We start from the raw sequence: 18680 nt of genomic DNA, 5'->3' as shown, positions 1-18680 counted from the left end.
CAATTATACCATAGAGAACTACAAATAAACTCCCAAAGAAAGAAAGAGATACCCAAAACAACTGCAAGGCGAATAGGACCCTCACGCAGGTAGGAGGTATCGAACTCTTGACCTCTTAGTACGGTGCAAGAGTTCTGGTCAATGGGCTAAATTCTGTTAAATGTCAAGTGCAGGACAAATGTTGCCAAATTTTAAACACCATATGGCTGGTTAAATTTGCTTTTGTTTTCTAAACTAGATTCCAAGCTAGTAAATTGTTTTGTTTTTATTTTTCTTCTTTGTCCTTTGATACACTTTCTTTGTATATATAAATGTAAGGAACAAGTAAGTAATTTGTTCCCCCTTTACTCTACATCAGATTGCAAGCAAGGAATTTGTTCTCTCCTCAATTTTTTCCTACACCAAAATGCAAGCAAGTAATTTATTCTCTTCCTTTGTCCTTTGACATACTTTGTTTCTGTATAAATACAAGGATTGGGATGTAATATGGAGTACCAACCATATCATCATTGATCTTCTTGCTTTCAAAGTCATCACAGGCTACAAAATAGAGGTACGAAAGAGTGTTTTTCTTTTCTTCTTTTTAAGAATATATATGTTTTCTTTTTAATTAGTTGGCACTGTCTAACTTCTATCTTTTAGTTTACATGTTAGCCACAATAAGAGTTTAATATCATTGCAGGGGTCACCAAGTGAGATTCTAAGTTCTTTAAAGTTAATCTTGATTTGTCCTACATTATTGTTATCTCTATATTCATAAAGCCTTAACAATGTTGTTTATGAGAAATGTTTTTCAGGTTCAAATATTTGCAAAATAATGTAGACCTTGTATTTGATTTTTTACCAGAGGGGTTACTTGCAGATCCCTTGTTGCGGTTCCCTGCGTTTCTGAGCCTGTTTAAGACCTCGTATTTGATTCTTCAACAGGTAAATACTCATAAAATTAACATTGAGAGAGGGTTGTCTCGTGTTAGTTGGCCCCTCCTATCTATTTTACTGATTGAATAATCTATCGATTTATAATTACACATCCTTAAAAGAGTGTACCATATGCATTTCTAATTATGCTATTTTCTTTTTTAATTATGACATTATTTTAGTTATAATTCATGTGTTTTTTAGTTATGCCCCATGTTGTGTTTAGTTATCATACGCATTTTTTTTTTTTAAGTTGTGACTTAGAAAGTATGAAATTATGTTATTTTATTTTTTAATTGTAAGGTGCATATAGTACATACTTTTTAAGAGTGTGTACCATAGTTATACTTATATTAAGTAAAATGAAAGGGGTATTACATCCTAGTGGAATAAAAGAGTTTTTTTTACATAAACATGGAGGGGTACAAGAATATTTCACTTGTATTCCGTCACAAAATCACTTACACCTCACATAATTTTGTATTTTTTTTTTCTTTATCCCGCTATACTATAATTCCCCCTAAGATAAACTTTTTATCTAAAAATGTTCTATGAGCTCCAAAGTATTAATCTAAATTTATTAAATTTTTAAATTTTAAGAAATGCACATGCCATAGAAATATTGGCCATCTAACCATATCTATAATTTTGGAATTCAAAAATCTTAATATAGAAAGTCAAAAAAGAAATTTAGCCATCTCTAATTTGAAATTTAAAAATCTTTAAAAAGAATTCCAAATATGAAATTAGTCTTAAATAATTTTAAATTTTAAAAATATTTATTTCAAAATTTTCTATTTTTATTTTTGGCATCAAAATATTTATAGCACATTTGTTAATCAAAGAGAAATTAAAACAAAAAATACGTGTGCTGTGCATATTTTTTTGTCACATAAAAAAATAAATGTGTTGTGCTGAAAAATACATATGATTTTAACTCTGTCTTTTAACAATATCCAAGCCTGCAATATTTTATTTTTAAAATTTTAAAATGCGTGTCATAAAATATAGATGATATAAAACTATTGGCCTATCTTCTTCTTTTTTCGTAATTTAAAAATTTGTAAATGGAAAGTCAAAAATAAAATTCTGACCATATTTATGTTACATCTATTTTGAGATTTAAAAGAAAAGTCTAAATATAATTTTAATTATATATAATTTTAAAATATTTAAATGGAAAATATGAATGAAATTTTTAGCTACAAATTATAATTATCAAATGACCTAATTTTATTGAGAAAAACATTAAATGAAAATTGATAGAATTTATATTTATAATTATGAAATATTTTAAGAATAAATATATAATTTCTTAATTAAAGTTTTAAAATGTTAATAAATATACAAAAATAATATATACAAAAAAGAAATTAAAAAAATATGTGTAGTGCATAATTTTTATGTCACGTTCAAAAATACATGTGTCATGCTTAAAAATATATATTGTTTAAATTATATCTTTTTTTTTTTATAAATAATATCTAACCCTTCTATTTGTTTTAATATTTAAAAATACGTAAAAAGTGTATTTAGATTATAATTTTTTTTTGACATTTTGTGTTTCTTATTGATAGTCCTTAGGGCTATATTATTAGCAAGATCAATAAATTAATAGGTGAGGTGATTCATGAGTTAGACAGACAATTATTTCACAGTAATATTAGAAATATTAATTAATTTATCAATTAACACACCACTAGTTATAATATTAAATGAAACTATGTTAATTAATTGAATCCACATCAAGCGTTATCTTTTCAAAATTAGTGTATTGGATGAAAATAAAAAAATTATGGCATGTTCTCTTTTTAATCATTATTAATTGTCAGTGAAAGACGGTGCACATTATTTTTAGATAGGAAAGAAAAAAACGTGTTGCTTTAATTGATTTTAGAAAAAAAGATTGAGATTCATAATTTAAGTCTCACAATGAGTTGATAGATTATGTGTCAATTTTGATATGTTACAAACTCAATCATATAAGGGGTCCAATTCTCTTATTATGCCTTTGTGAGTAAATTGAGAGACATAAATTATGAGTTTATAACGTTTCTCTTCACTTTAATGGGAAATTCTATGAAAACACACCTCAAAAAAAGGAGTATACAAATGGCCCGTAGTTTGTGGGCGGCCTGAAGCCCCGTCTGCGACTCGGGGTGAGCTCGGCCCATTTAGGCCCGGGCCTGAGCCTAGCTCAAGACCTTGGGCTTGGGCCTGGGTCATCATTTTGAAGCTCGACCTGCCTATAGGCTCGCTTAAGGCCCACTCAAGACCCGGCCGGTCCGGCCTGCCCGAGGCCCAGTGTCTTTTTTAGCGGAAAATAATAGAATTTTGGTAGAAAAAATAAAAAAAACAAAAAAAATGTTCAAGCCCGCTCAAGCTCGAGCCTCCATGCTCAGGCCGCCCAAGGCCCGAATACCCCCTAGGTCTGGACCTGAATTTTTTTGACTCGACAAAATTTACACCCTTGGAGTGTATCATATGCCTAGTTACGACTTTTGTGATGTTTGGTTATAATCGATTGTAATATTGGTTTTGACCTATTAGGGTATTGGTTAGGACTTTGTTATGATTTATTATGGTTGTTATTTTTTATATGTGCAGAAGTTAGTGATTATTGTGTTATTTTTATTTTTATTTTTAATTATGATTGTTATTTTGGTTATGATTAAAAAAGTCTTTACTTATGATGCAAGTGGCGTTTGATTATGACTCATTTTAATGTTGATTATGATTCATTGTGGTATTAATTATAATTCATTAGGGTATTTAGTTATGAACCATTTTGATTTCTTTAGTTTTGACTAAAGGTGGTTTGGTTAAGACACTTTGTAGTACTATCGACATCATAAATTATCATAACTTGCATATGGTGCACAATTAAAAAAAAAAAGAGTTTTGTATAAATTTTTGAATTTCATTCTCAATTATAATGCGTTACCATGATGGAAAATGATATACAATCTCACTTTTTAGACCCAATAATGTGTAAGTGAGATGATTGGTTGATGATAGAGAAGATATAAGAGACAATGTTATTTTAGATATTCTAATTAAGTGTTAAATTATTGAATTTAGAAAGTGAGTCTAATTTTTTAGGTTGGATAACAATGTTCAATTCATATTTATCCATCTATGTTTACTTATAGTAACTTAATTTTCTCTCCATGTGGATAAAGAAGAGAAGGGTGTGATGAATCCGATTCCAGTATCGCGGAAGATACTATGGGATGTGTGGGATATTCGGATGCTGGTTCTACTTAGTCTCACTTTACAAATCATTCTTTTCGTCTTTGGCAAACGCAGAAAGAATATGTCATTACAATGGATTAATGTGATTGTCTGGTTGGCCTACTTAATGGCCGATTCGGTGGCAACTTTTGCCCTTGGCAAGCTTTCTTGTGCCCAAAATAATATTCCTAATCCCACTAATGCATTACAGGCATTATGGGCTCCCTTGCTTTTATTGCATCTTGGTGGCCCAGATACCATAACTGCTTATTCTTTGGAAGATAATCAATTGTGGATAAGGCATTTTTTGGGCATGGGTGTTCAAGCTACTGTGACAATTTATGTCATTATTATGTCTTGGAGGCATTTTTGGTTTTCATTTATGTTAATTCCGGCATTTATGGCTGGAATTATTAAGTATGGGGAGAGAACATGGGCTCTTAAGTTAGCATGCCATGATGAGTCAGGAAACATTGTACCCTTTTGTTCTTACTCATATGGTCTTGCTCGTCTTGCTAGCCCTATCAAACAAGAGGAGAGAGATGAAGGAGTTTTAAGTGTAGCCTGCATGCTGGTGACGGAATTTAAAGAGTATATAGAGAATTATGACATTGGTAGATTTACATTCATGAAATGGTATACAGAAACAAATTTTCTGAATGCAATGAATCTGGATGATGATACATATATTGGGGATATATTGGAGGTTGAAATGGGGCTCATGTACGATTTGTTATACACAAAAGCACCCATAACATTTACCAAGAGAGGGTGCATTTTTCGCTCTATCAGCTTCATGTGTACGGTGTCTGTGTTGGTAGGACTCTTCCGGCTTATCGCCATGGAAGCGAAGTGGCACGAGCAGCACTACTCCATGGTTGATATTGTCATCACAGGGGTATTATTGGTCGGAGCTCTAGCTTTGGAGATTTATGCAGTCATTTTGTTATTATTCTCTGATTGGGCGATGCTTTGGCTAATTTACTGCGGCAGAGGCAAATGGGCAATCCAATTGTGGCAGAAATTTCCTTGGTTTTTTGAAAAGAAGAAGTGGTCTAAAAAGATGGGGCAAATCGATCTATTCGAAGAGGAAGACAAGCGTTCAAAATGGAGCAACATGCTTCGGAGGTTGGGATTGTTGGGGATTCCATACAAGTTCTATAGGTACATGCATACGACTACTGTGCCTATCCCTCGGACGCTATATCCCATGATTTTACAATTTATTTATCGTGCCGCAACTACAGACAACTTAATTGACCTTAAGGGCCTGGAGCGGTTCTTTGGCTTCACAGCTTTTCCTGACCAAATTATTATTATGCACATCATAACAGATATATGCTACTGTTATGATGATACACACACTTCCCAAAATAGTGCTAACTCATCTGGACGTCATGATGACAAGGAAACATGCAAAACTCTATCAAAGTACATGATGTATCTATTCCTCACCTGCCGTTCGTTGTTGCCTGTTGTATTATCGGATAGCCAGTTGGAGGATTTCATATACAAGGGCAGTCCTCGTTTCAGGTATATTATAGTTTTTGTTTCAGGTATATTATGGATGTTATCACTACAAGAAATTATGGTTTGAGACAAAAAATAAAATTAGGAGCAATATTACTTTTTAAGGGCAAAATATTTTTATCACAAAAAGTATTATTATTTTATTTTTAGCAATAAAATTAGACATTTAGTAATGAGTTACTAGCCTTTTGAAACCAAAAGTTTTGTCTGAAAAAATTAAATCTTTGAGAACAAATTATTTTGTCCCTAAAAGTGCATTTATTAACGATATTTTTTCAAATTTTGCTCCTAAAAACTCATTTACTTTTCAGGATGACTTTTTACAACTATACTCGTGACAATTGAAATTAGTCCCTAAATATTTTTTAGAACAAAATTTATACTTTTAGAGATAAAAAAAAATTAATTTTTAAAACTCTTATATGTAGTGTAATGAAAACACAAGAAGGAGAAGGAGAAGGAGAAGGAGAAGGAGGACGCAAAAGGTCTCCCTCGGATATGATAAAAAATTACCTTGAGGAGGCAAAAGCTTTTTTTGAAAAAGCTGAAAAAAGACAAGGAGCCAAATTGGGTTTCCTAGCGGAATTGGGATCCTCCCCTTGAGGCCCCTCCTTCATTCCCTCCTTGTAAGGGCCTTCGGGTCCACTTTGAGGCCCAATTTTGATAATCCGAACCGTTCATATTTTTAGATTTATTCAGTATATCATACCTGTAAAAAATCAAATTGATCGAATATCATAAAGTATGTGTTCGGAAAATTGTTTATTAAAAAATAGTTTGTAGTCCCAATTTTCTGAACGCATACTTTCTGATATCCGATCAACTTGATTTTTTACAGGTATAATATACTGAATAAATCTAAAAATATGAACGATTCGGATTATCAAAACTAGGCCTCAAAGTGGACCCGAAAGCCCCTGCAAGGAGGGAATGAAGGAGGGGGCTCAAGGAGGGGATCTGGACTCTTCCTAGCGGGGCTGGATTTTTTCAATACAGAAGTGATTATTGAACTCGTCGACGAAGGTAAGAAGGAGGTGAAATGGGAAATATTGAAAATCGCGTGGTTGGCGATGTTATGCTACGCTGCAGTTAGTTGTCCAAAAAATAACCATCTTCAACAGCTTAAAGAAGGAGGCGAGCTCCTCAATTTGGTTTGGTTCCTTATACCGCAGTCTCGTGTATTTTGTGGCGTCGACACCTTCGCTCTAAACGGCTTCTTCAATAAGTATTTTCAATCAATGCCAGATGTCAGAAGGTCGAGGTCGCTATACAACGAAGGCTCTTAAAAAAAACAAGTTTATTTGCATTGGTAATATTTTATTTTGTATGCTTTGGTTGTTTTAAAAAAATTAAAAGATCCCATTAAATGAAAAAAAAAAATGTTCAATACAATAGTAATATTATGTTATTGGTATCATCATCCAATAATATCCTATCATTTACATTCTCATGTATATATGGTAATATAGTTATATTTTGAGATTACTCATCTTTGGTGAATTTTTTAAACATTTTAAGCAGATTTTTTTTGTCTTTCTTTTTAGATTCTCTTAATCTAAATACATTTAAAAAATAAAATATTTGTGAATTTTTTTATATAAAAAAAATTTAGGTACATCTAAGAAAATTACTAATATATATATATAATTCACTAAGAACAAAAAAATTACTAATATATATATATATATAATTCACTAAGAGTGCTAAAAAAAAAAATAACTACTTTTGAAAATTTAGGTATATGTTGCCCAAGTCATGTGAGATTTCTTAATGAAACCGAAGGTCTTGGATTCAACCATCTTTCAACACTGTATGTAATTTTTGTTTTTAGGATAAAAAAATATGCCACGTGGCCTGAGAAAAAAGCTTAGACACAAAATCTAGCCTTCGTTTAATAATAGTATAGATAGATAGATGTGCATATCTTCTGTATTTTTATTTATACTATTATTAAAAGTGAACAATTCACTTGATTTTATGAACCTCTCCTCTCTTTTTGTCAAGTGACCTTCTCTTCTTGCGTTAAGTATCAATTTCACTATTCAAAAGGAACAAAGATCATAGTTACACAAGGGGCATAAGACCTCAACCAATGACCATTGATTGATATAATAAAAAACACTTTTCACCACTTAAATAACATAGAAAATATATTTTAAATTTAAAATTAAAATTTATATTTTAAATGCACCTATCAAGTGGGCTCACATTTCTAGTATATATAGATGCATGCAAATAGAGCTAGAAGTAGTTGAAAAAAGCAATTTAAAAATCGAAGTTAGAGGGAGAGATAAGTATTGTTCAAAGAATTTTGTTGCTAATCACGTTATATCCAAATAATCAGAAGCCAACCAGATAAAAAAAAAAAAAAAAAAGTTGAGAGAGATGCAGTAGGTTGTAGATAATTTGTTTTGTTTGGTTGCTGTTTCATACCATCTAAAAAACTTATACTCATTCATTATTCATACTATTCAATACAAAGTTTCTCTTCTCTCTTTATAATATCATAATAGGGTCTAAACCCATACAATTATTGGCAGATTGACGGGTTCAAGTCAACCTATAGGCAGATTGGCGGGTTTGGCTCAATCTTACCAGCTCTAGAAAATTTGTAAAGGGGTTCAAATTTGTTTAGCTTTCATTTCCATACAAAACTTGATATATTTGATTCTTCTTATCTTTCATATTTTGCAAATATTTTTAAAATCCTAAAAATTTATAAATGGACAATTATTGCCGTAGTTCTACCCATCTTTCAACATTTTCCTTCCTCTCAGAAGTGCCATTTTCCATCCTCTCTCAGAAGTGCAATTTGTCATGTGTGTTTTCATTCTTTATGCTCACCAACTTGTGAGTCAGACCGAAAATAAATAGAAAATTCCAATGAATGTTTTGTGATAAAATAGCTCTTACCAAACTTAACTCAATAATCTATAAAGTTCACTCGTAAAAAACAATTTACAATTAAGGTGTCCTTTGGAAAAATTTATAATTTATTATTTTTTTGTTACAAGAAACAATAAATATGTTTATGTTTATTTTTAGTAAAAATGAAAATAAACAATATGCTTGATATATGGGTCTGTTTGGTAGCGTTTATGTTTTCAATTTATATTTACAAAAATTTTATAAATTAATTTTTATTTATTTTTAAAAAAACATAAACTACAAACGCGTTTGGTAATATACAAAATATTTAAAAAAATTTAAATATAAAAAAAAGAGTGAAAAATGGCAAATGACGACGGAAGATAGTGGTGAAAAATGATGATGGTGGGTAACGGGTGGTGGCAGGTGGGTGGTGGTGGTGGTGGTGGTGGTGGTGGTGGTGGTGGGTGACGGTGGCGGGTGGTAGCGAGTGGGTGGTGGTGGTAAAGGTGGCGGGTGGTGGGTGGTGGTGGCAGATTGGTGGCGAATGGCAGGTGGGTGGTAGTGGCTAGTAGGTGGCGGGTGATGGGTGGTAGCGAGTAGGTGGTGATGGCGGGTGGGTGGTGGTGGCGGGTGGTGGGTGGTAGCGAGTAGGTGGTGGTGGCGGGTGTGGGTGGTGGTGGCAGGTGGGTGGCGGATGGTGGGTGGTAGTGGCGAGTAGGTGGCGGGTGGTGGGTGGTAGCGAGTAGGTGGTGGTGGCGGGTGGGTGGTGGCGGCGAGTAGGTGACGGGTGGTGGGTGGTAGCGAGTAGGTGGTGGTGGCGGGTGGTGGGTGGTGGTGGCAGGTGAGTGGCGGATGGTGGGTGGTGGTGGGTAAGTGGTGATGGTGGATGGATGGGTGGCGGTGGCGGGTGGTGGGTGGTAGCGAGTGGGTGGTGGTGGTAGTGGTGGGCGGTGGCAGCAGGTTGGTGGTGGATGGCAGGTGGTGGTGGTGGGTGGTGACGGGTGGGTGGATGGGTGACGGTGGTGGGTGGTGGCGGCAGGTAAGTAGCGGGTGGGTGATGGTGGTGATGGTGGTGGTGGTGGGTAGTGACGGCGAGTGGATGGCTGGTGGTGGCGGGTGGAGGATGGTGGTGGCAGGTGGGTGGTGAGTGGTGGTGATGGGTAGGTAGGTGGCGGGTGGTGGTGGTGGTGGTGGTGGCGGTGGCGGCGGGTGGTGGATGGTAGTGGCAGGTGGTGGGTGGTGACAGGTGGATGGCAGGTGGGTGGTGGGTGGTGGTGGCGAATAGGTGGCAGGTGGGTGGTGGTGGCGAATAGGTGGCAGGTGGGTGGTGGATGGTGGGTGGTTAGTGGTGGTGGCAGGTGGTGGTGGCAGAAGACGGTGGTGGAAATGGTGGCGGGTGGTGGCTAGTGTTGGGTGGTAAAAAAAAAAAAACTCAAAACTCAAAATGCAAACACATTTTTTGAATTTACATTTTTTAGCCAAATTTATAAACTGAGACTACTGATTTATAAATAAAAAATTTACCAAACAAGCTTTTATTTGAATTTTTAAATTTCTGTAAATATAAACAAAAAATTGAAAACGCAAACGTTACCAAACGGCACTTAAGTATTTTAAAATTTTATTTTGAAAATAAGCGAAAATGGAAGCTATGGAAGGTGATTATCGACGGTTACAGATGATAGCAAGATGTGGTTGTTGGCAACGAGAGATAATGGCTAGTGGTGGTTATTGACCGCAAGTGATTGGAGATGATGACCAGTCAGCCGCCTAAAGCTGTAATTTAGGTCTCGTTTAAGAAACGACCGGTTTAGCCAAAAAGTTACTAAAAAAGTCAAAAAACCAACAACTTATACAAAAAAGTCAAAGATTCTCTTTTCTCTCTACTTTTTGCACATCTTTTCATAAAAATTCAAAAAGTCATTCCAAACATACTAATTTTTTTTAACTCATATTTTAGTCAAATAACCAAAAAATTAATAAATTAGCCTGCTCCCAAATGAGGCCTTAGTGGCTAAAAAAATTTAATTTATAAGGCCATAATTTTTAATTTATTATTTTTAATTAAATTTAATTTATAATTTATATTTTTTATTTAATATATAATTTTAAATAAACAACACTAAAAAATAATTTTATTTAATATATGCATTTAATTTTTTAACACTAAAAAAATTTAATTTTTATGGCCATAATTTTTAATTTATTATTTTTAATTAAATTAAATTTATAATTTATAAATGTTCAAAAGGCTATTTTATCATTTTTCAATTATTTACTAAGTAATAGCATGAGGATAAAATGAACATTTTATACATTAGTATGGAAATAATACCCCCCCCCCCGAACTAGGATTGTATAGTCCCTCATATGAGAGATATAGAATCCGGCTGAACTCCATATCCGACAGACTAAAAATCCAATCAAACGATGGACATCCCCCTCCATGGGATAAGCAATCTGCACAGTAAATAATTCGCCCTAATCCCCCCAATCAAACATACCCTATATCTGAAGGAAGGAATGAATCACAGTGGGGATGAGATTACAATTCAGAAGTTACTTGTAACTTTGACATGAGACCCAGCTATGCTTGCCATTTTCAGAGTGTTGTGTTACAATTATTACCTCCTCTCTGAAAAGAAAAAAAAATAAAACAAATATACTATGATTAGTGTAAAACAATCTCTAAAACATTATGATTAAGCAAGAAGCTGAACAGAGGCACTACATAAATAAAAAATGATAAGCAATCAACATGAAGAAGAGCACATGAGATCACCATATGCATAGGCAAATTTATGTGTATATATACATATACACACAGCTACACAAAGTCACAAACATCTAGTAGTTGGCAAGCACTTTATAAAGGTCTTCTAATAAACTATTTGCATTAAAAAAGCCACCTAGAATTGGAGACCTAAAAGAAGTGACAACAAAGCAAAATGGATCAAAGGTCAACAAGATTTGAGTGAACTTGCTTGGCTAATAATGCAAAGATATATTATAATTATAGGCAGCTTCCATGCATGCTGCTAGTTGTTGGTTAGTGTGTTTAAGCCATGGGATACCTGGTTTATTAGGTATGCTAGTGAATGCTCTTGGCAAACTGACGCTTGTAAAAACAAGACTTCAAGTCAAGCTATTCAATTTCCTTCTTGGAATTTTGTTTCTCCAGTAGAACAAAGAATGATGTCATTAATGAGCACTTGAACAAGTTCATGGATGACAACAAAGCAAATGACCATAAGAACTTCGCTTGTTTACAGCCCTATAACATGAGCACTAGGCAAGCAAATGAATGAAGCATTCACAATCTAAAAAAATATTCATCAACAACATCAAGTTACAAAGCTTGAATAAGAATTGGCTAAAACATCTAAAGAATGAGAAGCAAATAAAACTATCATACTGAGTACCTGAAGTCAGTTACAAAAGAAGTGGCAATTCCTATCATTCGTAGAGAGATACAGACTGGAATAGCATACCTAGATCTTCCAGAGCTACTGCTTCAACTGATTATTCAGCTCTCCCTGCTGAGCCGCACATGCTCTCAAGTCGTAGAAATACCAAAGATTAAGTGCATGTTTGTGTATCCAACCCAAATTGCCATGTAACACTAACAAATAGCAGCGCAAGACCCAACAAGCTGCAGAAGTTAGTTGCAAAAACCAGAACACATGACAAACACATATTACTGAAATCAAAAAGGACGAGAAAAATGAGAACCACAAATAAGTTATAGCTAAAGAATCTACAAGTTCAGAGCATCCCCATGAACCATGAAGGGTCATACCGCTGCCCAAAATTAAAAAGGCAATGACACTAACCTACATGCATATAAATATAGACACCTAGATTATACACTCACATAATGAGATTAAATTATTAGAAAGTTAAAGCACCTAGAACTAATGTAGCATGAATGCTCGACTTTCAGAAAATTAAAAGCTCAAGTCACATCTAACACATTTGAAATATATGTAAATACTCAATTTATGGTGCACATCAGCCTACCTTGATACATGTTTTGTAATAATCCTCATTCTTGTCTTAATCGCGTTCATGTGCGGTTGCATGATTTTGTCTTGTTAAGCTTGCATTTGTAGACTTTGACTTGTTTTGCCTAAGTAAAGGTCCCTGTCTTGTTTTGTGCATATGTGATTTGCCTAAGTGTTGCATGCCTACTTTGTTCCTTGCTTGGTGTGTTAAGCCTAAGTCATACCTTTGAGCCTTTTACACCTAAGCCATTGCACGCCAACACCTAGGACCAGTGTTTTTAAAGGCTCAAGGCGCACTAAGGCGCCGAAGGTCTCTTGGAGCCTAGGCGCAAGGCGAGGCGCGGGCTTTATTGAAGTAAGGCGCACAGTATTCGTAAAAAATAGAAAAATTAATATAGACTAATCATTCATAGTAGTAAGACAATTTTTTAAAAAATAAAAAGTAATCAAGATTCAAGACAAAATATAGAATAATTCTCAAAACCATGAAAGTGCATATTACATAACATTCCAATTTTCAAAGATCAAATAATCCACATTCAACAAAATAAAAACATAAACACTAAACATCCAAAACATAAATATCCAACAAATATTAATATATGTCTTAACTTAACACTTAAAAACATCAATATCAAAAGAAAGGGTAGGTTAGGTCGGTGTCAGTCAATCATCATCCTCAACATCAATGGCAAGCAAACTATCATCTTCTTCTCCATCAGTTGATTTGTATCCCTCAACATCTTCCTCCTCTGTGTCATCTGAGCCCACTTCCTCTTCATCTATTAATTGAAGTGGAGTCAATGTTGATGGTTTAGATATCCTCGGTTGTGCCTTTGAGCGTGAACTTGTTGCTCTACTTGCATGGCTACTTTCTTCTACTCCAGAAGCTCTAGCAATAGTAGCCCACGTCAAGCCATCATCATCATCAAACACAGGCTCATTATCTTCATCTGATTCTCCATCCATCCTCCCAAGCAACCACTCATTGCTTTCATCAATATTTTGCAAAGATACGGGATCAAGAGTGTTGCGCATGTCATACCTAAATCTCAATGTTCTATTGTATTTGACATACACTAAATCATTGAGACGTTGTTGTTCCAATCTATTTCTTTTCTTGCTATGAAGCTGCAAGTATTAAAAAGATATTAAATTCTATATAATGAGAAAAAAAAATTGAATTCAACAAAAAATTAGTTAGAATGTTAAATACTCACATGTTCGAATACACTCCAATTTCGTTCACAACCCGATGAACTACATGTTAGGCTAAGGACTTTTATAGCAAACGTTTGCAAGTTTGGAGTATAAGAACCATATGATGCCCACCAATCAGCTGCGATAATCCACTAGTTAGAAATAATTGTTACCAAGTATTAAGTTTTACTAAAAGTATTACTCAAAATAAACTCTATGAGTCTATAATATATTACCTGGTGCTCTTGTATTTCTTTGCCTAATCGCAACAGCCTTGCCAAAAAGACTCTCAGCCTTCATATAAATACTCATCTCATTACTGATCAAATCTTGAACAATGACATCCGGGACCAACCTTTGTATGCATTCATAAAACCCATTCATCACTTCATGATCTCTTTGCACCTCTAACGCTTTTGGGTAAAAGAATTCTGGGTTAAGAAAATGCGCAGCTACATGTAAAGGTCGATGCAATTGGACATCCCATCTTTTGTCAATGATTTCGAAGATTTCATTATACTTCTCTTCTTTATGATCAAATGAACTTGCAATGCATTCTTTTGCCCTATCCATTGCCTCATAAATGTATCCCATGGGAGGTTTCTTCTCAGTATCAACCAATCTAAGCACTTTGACAAGAGGACCCGAGACCTTAAGGGCAAACACAACAGTATTCCAAAATGAAGGCATCAACAAAGTTTGTGCCATTCTTTTACCTTGTGGCTCCTTTGCCCATTTGCTTGAGGTCCAGTCTTCGGAGGTGACCATCTTTCTCAAATTGTTTTATTGTTGATGCATCCTAGACAAAGTCAAAAAAGCGGTTGCAAATCTAGTTTTTGCAGGCTTGATCAAATTCTTCAAATTTGTATAGCGCCTCATCATGTTTAGCAACGTAGGCCGATTGTAAATGTAGCCATGTACTGCAATACCCCTTTCAAATGTCTTTTTCAGTCTAGGTATCTTGAAAATGTCTTCTAACATCAAGTCCAAACAATGAGCAGCACATGGTGTCCAATACAACTGTTCATACTTAGCTTCCAAAAACCTCCCTATAATGTAACAATAATGAAGAATTATTATTTTCAAGTTTTTAAATTTTAAATACAAAACAAATTATGAATAAACAATTTTGATGTAAGGAATGAGGAAATATTCTTACCCGCCAACACATTAGCTGCAGCGCTATCAGTGATAACTTGCACGACATTCTCTTTTCCAACTTTCTCCACAAACTTGTCTAGTAATTCAAATAGCTTTTGCCCATCCTTGGAATAGCTAGAAGCATCAACTGACTCAACAAACATGGTTCCTCTTGGACAATTAACTAAAAAATTAATCAATGTCCTTCCTCTCTTATCAGTCCAACCATCAGCCATTATGGAACACCCGTATTTTGCACAATCCTCTTTATGATACTTCATCAAATCTTCAGTATGTTTCACTTCTTTTTTGAGTTGAGTAACCCGCACTTCATGGTAAGTCGGTGGCTTCATACCAGGACCATATTGGCCAATGGCTTCAATCATTGGTCCAAAACTCTCATAATTTACTGCATTGAAAGGGATACCAGCATCATACATCCACCTTGCAAATCTTTGCAGTGCCCGAGCTCTCATTTCTTTTTTGTAAGGGTCATTTGCATCAATTTTTGTTTGTTTCCCTTTTGCTTGGTCTCTTCGATTTTTCACCACTGATTCAGGATTGGGTGTGAAGTAAACATCCATAGGCCCTTTTCTCTTTGGCATTTTTTATTTGGATTTGGATTTGGATGAACCTTGGCTACTACTTGTCAACTTGCGGTGTTGATTGACATTGATCTCAACAACATCATCATCATCTTCATCTTCATCTTCCATGTCCATGTCATCAAAATCAGACAACATGTTCATTTCTTCTTTTTGTGTCTTTTTTTTGGACATGAACTCTCTAATCTCTTCTCTTACATGAGAAGGACACTTCGGGCAAGCAGTAACATTCCTATAACCTCCCGCAAGGTGTTGTTTCACCCGATAAACACCTCCATTTGATACTTTACCACAAAAATTACACTCAAACTTGTTTAAATTATTCTCCTCCACCAAATGGGCATATAGCCACGCCGGATCTTTTCTATTACTTTCCGATGTCATTTTCTACTTAGTAATAGTACTTACTACACAACACAAAAAATAAATAACAGAAAAACAATTTCAGTATAATGAATGTAATGTATGTTATGTGATGAATTAATTAATGTATGTAATGTATGAATCAATTTTCTATTTTTTTAATTAATGATGAATTTATTAATTAATGTACATTACATTCCATTACATTCATTCCTATGTTACATTATTTTTTCAAGAAAAACTTTGACCAATTTATTAATTCATCACATTAATAAATTGATTAACTTATGAATCAATTTATCAATTAATTAATCAACCAATTTTCTATTTTTTTAATCACAACACATTAATCACAACACAATAAATTGATTAATTGATAAATTGATTAATCTTTATTAATAAATTAAATTCTTATTAAATTCTTATTAATCACATTAATCACAACACATACAACACATTAAATTCTTATTAATCACAACACATTAATCTTTTCTAATTAATTAATCAATTTTCTATTTTTTTAATTAACTTATGAATCAATTTATGAATTAATTAATGTTATGATTCAATGTATGTACGGTAATGAATGTATGAATTAATTAACTCATGAATCAATTTTCTATTTTTTTAATTAATGATCAATTTATTAATTAATGTACATTACATTCCATTACATTCATTCCTATGTTACATTATTTTTTCAAGAAAAACTTTGACCAATTTATTAATTCATCACATTAATAAATTGATTAACTTATGAATCAATTTATCAATTAATTAATCAACCAATTTTCTATTTTTTTAATTACAACACAATAAATTGATTAATTGATAAATTGATTAATCTTTATTAATCAATTAAATTCTTATGAAATTCTTATTAATCACATTAATCACAACACATACAACATATTAAATTCTTATTAATCACAACACATTAATCTTTTCTAATTAATTAATCAATTTTCTATTTTTTTAATTAACTTATGAATCAATTTATGAATTAATTAATGTTATGATTCAATGTATGTACTGTAATAATGAATGTATGAATTAATTAACTCATGAATCAATTTTCTATTTTTTTAATTAATGATCAATTAATTAATTTCAGTATAATGATGAATCAATTTTAATATAATCATAATGGATGTAATGTAATGTATCTATTTTTTTATTTATGTATGTATGAATTAATTAATTTATTTATGTAATAATCATAATGGGTTGAACCAGTGTTGAAAAAACATAAACTCAAATAATTGAAAAAAAAAAAAGAAAAGGAAAAAAAAAAAGAAGAGAGGACTGAACCTGCGAAGCCGAAGGAGAAAAAAGAAAAGGAAAAAAAAAAAAAAAAAAAATTCGAAGTCGAACGACGACCTGTCGAAGACGAAGAAGAAGGAGAAGGGGATCAGTGTCGAAGACGAAGAAGAAGGAGTCGAACCTGCTCAGCCGAAGTCGATCCACTGTCGCAGTCGAAGTCCAGCTCGTGTCGCAGCTCGTGTCGCAGTCGTCGCTCCAGCAGCTCGAAGTCGATTGCGAGACGACTTCGATTAGGGTTAATCTGAGTCCTATTCGGCTGATATGGTACACGAGTTCTGATCCTCTGTGATTTTATGCCATTCGAAAGCTTCATCTGAGTCGAATCTGAGTCGTTCGATCTGATCTACAGATTAAACGCTCAGTCGCGCCTAGGCGAGGGCCTTGCGCCTCTCTCGCCTTGCTAAAGGCGCGGCTAAGGCGCTCGCCTGGCTCAAGCCGCCTCGCCTGATACCTGTACAGGCGCAGATGGTGCGCATCGACTCGCCTTGCGCCTAGGCGTGCGCCTAGGCGCGACTTTGACAACACTGCCTAGGACCATCTTAAAACCACTTTGGTTGAGCTCCACTTTCACCCTGTCGTATTGGCCGAGATGTCATCACCTAGGCCGAGATGTGTATCATCTAGGCCGAGATGTTATCATCTAGGCGTCCTAGATCTTTGATCCTTGCACCTAGTGATCTTATTCCTGGGCTGGTATGACCTAGACCGAGGTGTGACACATCTAGGCGGAGGTGTGGCACAGCTAGGTCAATTGTTATCCTTCCTAGCCAAGATCATTGAAACCCTCTTACCGAAGCCTATGTCCTAATCCAAGATCATTACCTTGTCAGAGTGCCCATGCCACCTTATTTGTTATACACACTTTGTCATGCTCTTGTCTTTTCATTCTGGCACCTTTTTGAGGAGATCCAATCCGGCGATGCCACGTGTCCCAGTAGAGGGTTAAGTCAGATTGTAGCTGAGGGAACCCATATCATTTTGTCATATCTTTGCATTGTAGAGAGAGAAGCTCTAGGAAGAGGAAGAGAAGTTCTTAGAGTGAGAGAGCTAGATTCCAAGTTTGATCTTCATACCTTGAACCGTTAAATTCGTGTTTTGAGATTAAAATCTTGATCTACTCTTGTTGTTCTTTATGTTGACCTAATCACATTGCATGATCTAGCATGATTCATGAGTCATGCATTGATTTAAAGTTTGTTTTAGAGAGAGAAAATGATGTTATTGTGTTTTTAAAAGAAAACCATATTTTGATCCGAAAGTATCATGTTTTTGTGTTTGTTTTCATGAAATCTTCAAGTATGGGTATCCAGGTCCATGTTTTTGAACTCATAACATGAAATCTCAGATTTTGAATAAAGAAGTTATGATTTCATCATTCATGTTCTTCATGTTCATGTTCTTCAAGAGGAAACCTAGAATTCCAGACTTCATTTGCCTAGTGTGGTCACTAAGACCCACTCTTGCCTAGACCACACCTAGGCCAAGCATCGTA

General features: G+C 34.3%; 3 protein-coding genes across 3 annotated transcripts; 1 reads left to right on the top strand and 2 right to left on the bottom strand.

Moving 5' to 3' along the window:
* Positions 1 to 646: 646 nt before the first annotated feature.
* On the top strand, positions 647 to 7145 carry LOC145824595 (uncharacterized). The gene is made up of 5 exons (XM_082924669.1): positions 647 to 692; positions 848 to 927; positions 4364 to 5685; positions 6111 to 6265; positions 6658 to 7145. Exons 3-5 carry the CDS (start codon positions 4466 to 4468, stop codon positions 6966 to 6968), a joined length of 1686 nt encoding a protein of 561 aa, XP_082780795.1. The 5' UTR covers positions 647 to 692; positions 848 to 927; positions 4364 to 4465; the 3' UTR covers positions 6969 to 7145.
* A 6078-nt stretch (positions 7146 to 13223) lies between these two features.
* Positions 13224 to 14525, bottom strand: LOC145823706 (uncharacterized). The gene is made up of 3 exons (XM_082923221.1): positions 13994 to 14525; positions 13778 to 13896; positions 13224 to 13688 (listed from the first exon to the last, which is right to left on the bottom strand). The coding sequence occupies exons 1-3, from the start codon at positions 14523 to 14525 to the stop codon at positions 13224 to 13226; spliced, it is 1116 nt and encodes a 371-aa protein (XP_082779347.1).
* A 15-nt stretch (positions 14526 to 14540) lies between these two features.
* Positions 14541 to 15502, bottom strand: LOC145823705 (uncharacterized). Its single transcript, XM_082923220.1, has 2 exons — positions 14917 to 15502; positions 14541 to 14806 (listed from the first exon to the last, which is right to left on the bottom strand). The coding sequence occupies exons 1-2, from the start codon at positions 15500 to 15502 to the stop codon at positions 14541 to 14543; spliced, it is 852 nt and encodes a 283-aa protein (XP_082779346.1).
* Between the last annotated feature and the right edge of the window lie 3178 nt (positions 15503 to 18680).

The sequence above is a fragment of the Camellia sinensis genome, chromosome 4, assembly GCF_055761805.1.
Source record: "Camellia sinensis isolate YWXY chromosome 4, ASM5576180v1, whole genome shotgun sequence".
Lineage (NCBI taxonomy): Eukaryota > Viridiplantae > Streptophyta > Magnoliopsida > Ericales > Theaceae > Camellia > Camellia sinensis.
The sequence above is the reverse complement of the archived record's forward strand: the minus strand, read 5'-3'. Positions and strand labels throughout refer to the sequence as shown.

Coding starts and splice junctions, on each gene's coding strand:
- LOC145824595 (XM_082924669.1), top strand. CDS start 4,466: ATGGGTGTTCAAGCTACTGTGACAATTTATGTCATTATTATGTCTTGG. Junction 5,686..6,110: donor AAGGGCAGTCCTCGTTTCAG/GTATATTATAGT, acceptor TCTTATATGTAG/TGTAATGAAAACACAAGAAG. Junction 6,266..6,657: donor CAAATTGGGTTTCCTAGCGG/AATTGGGATCCT, acceptor TCTTCCTAGCGG/GGCTGGATTTTTTCAATACA.
- LOC145823706 (XM_082923221.1), bottom strand. CDS start 14,525: ATGGTCACCTCCGAAGACTGGACCTCAAGCAAATGGGCAAAGGAGCCA. Junction 13,897..13,993: donor AAGAAATACAAGAGCACCAG/GTAATATATTAT, acceptor GGATTATCGCAG/CTGATTGGTGGGCATCATAT. Junction 13,689..13,777: donor ATTGGAGTGTATTCGAACAT/GTGAGTATTTAA, acceptor TAATACTTGCAG/CTTCATAGCAAGAAAAGAAA.
- LOC145823705 (XM_082923220.1), bottom strand. CDS start 15,502: ATGCCAAAGAGAAAAGGGCCTATGGATGTTTACTTCACACCCAATCCT. Junction 14,807..14,916: donor TGCAGCTAATGTGTTGGCGG/GTAAGAATATTT, acceptor GTTACATTATAG/GGAGGTTTTTGGAAGCTAAG.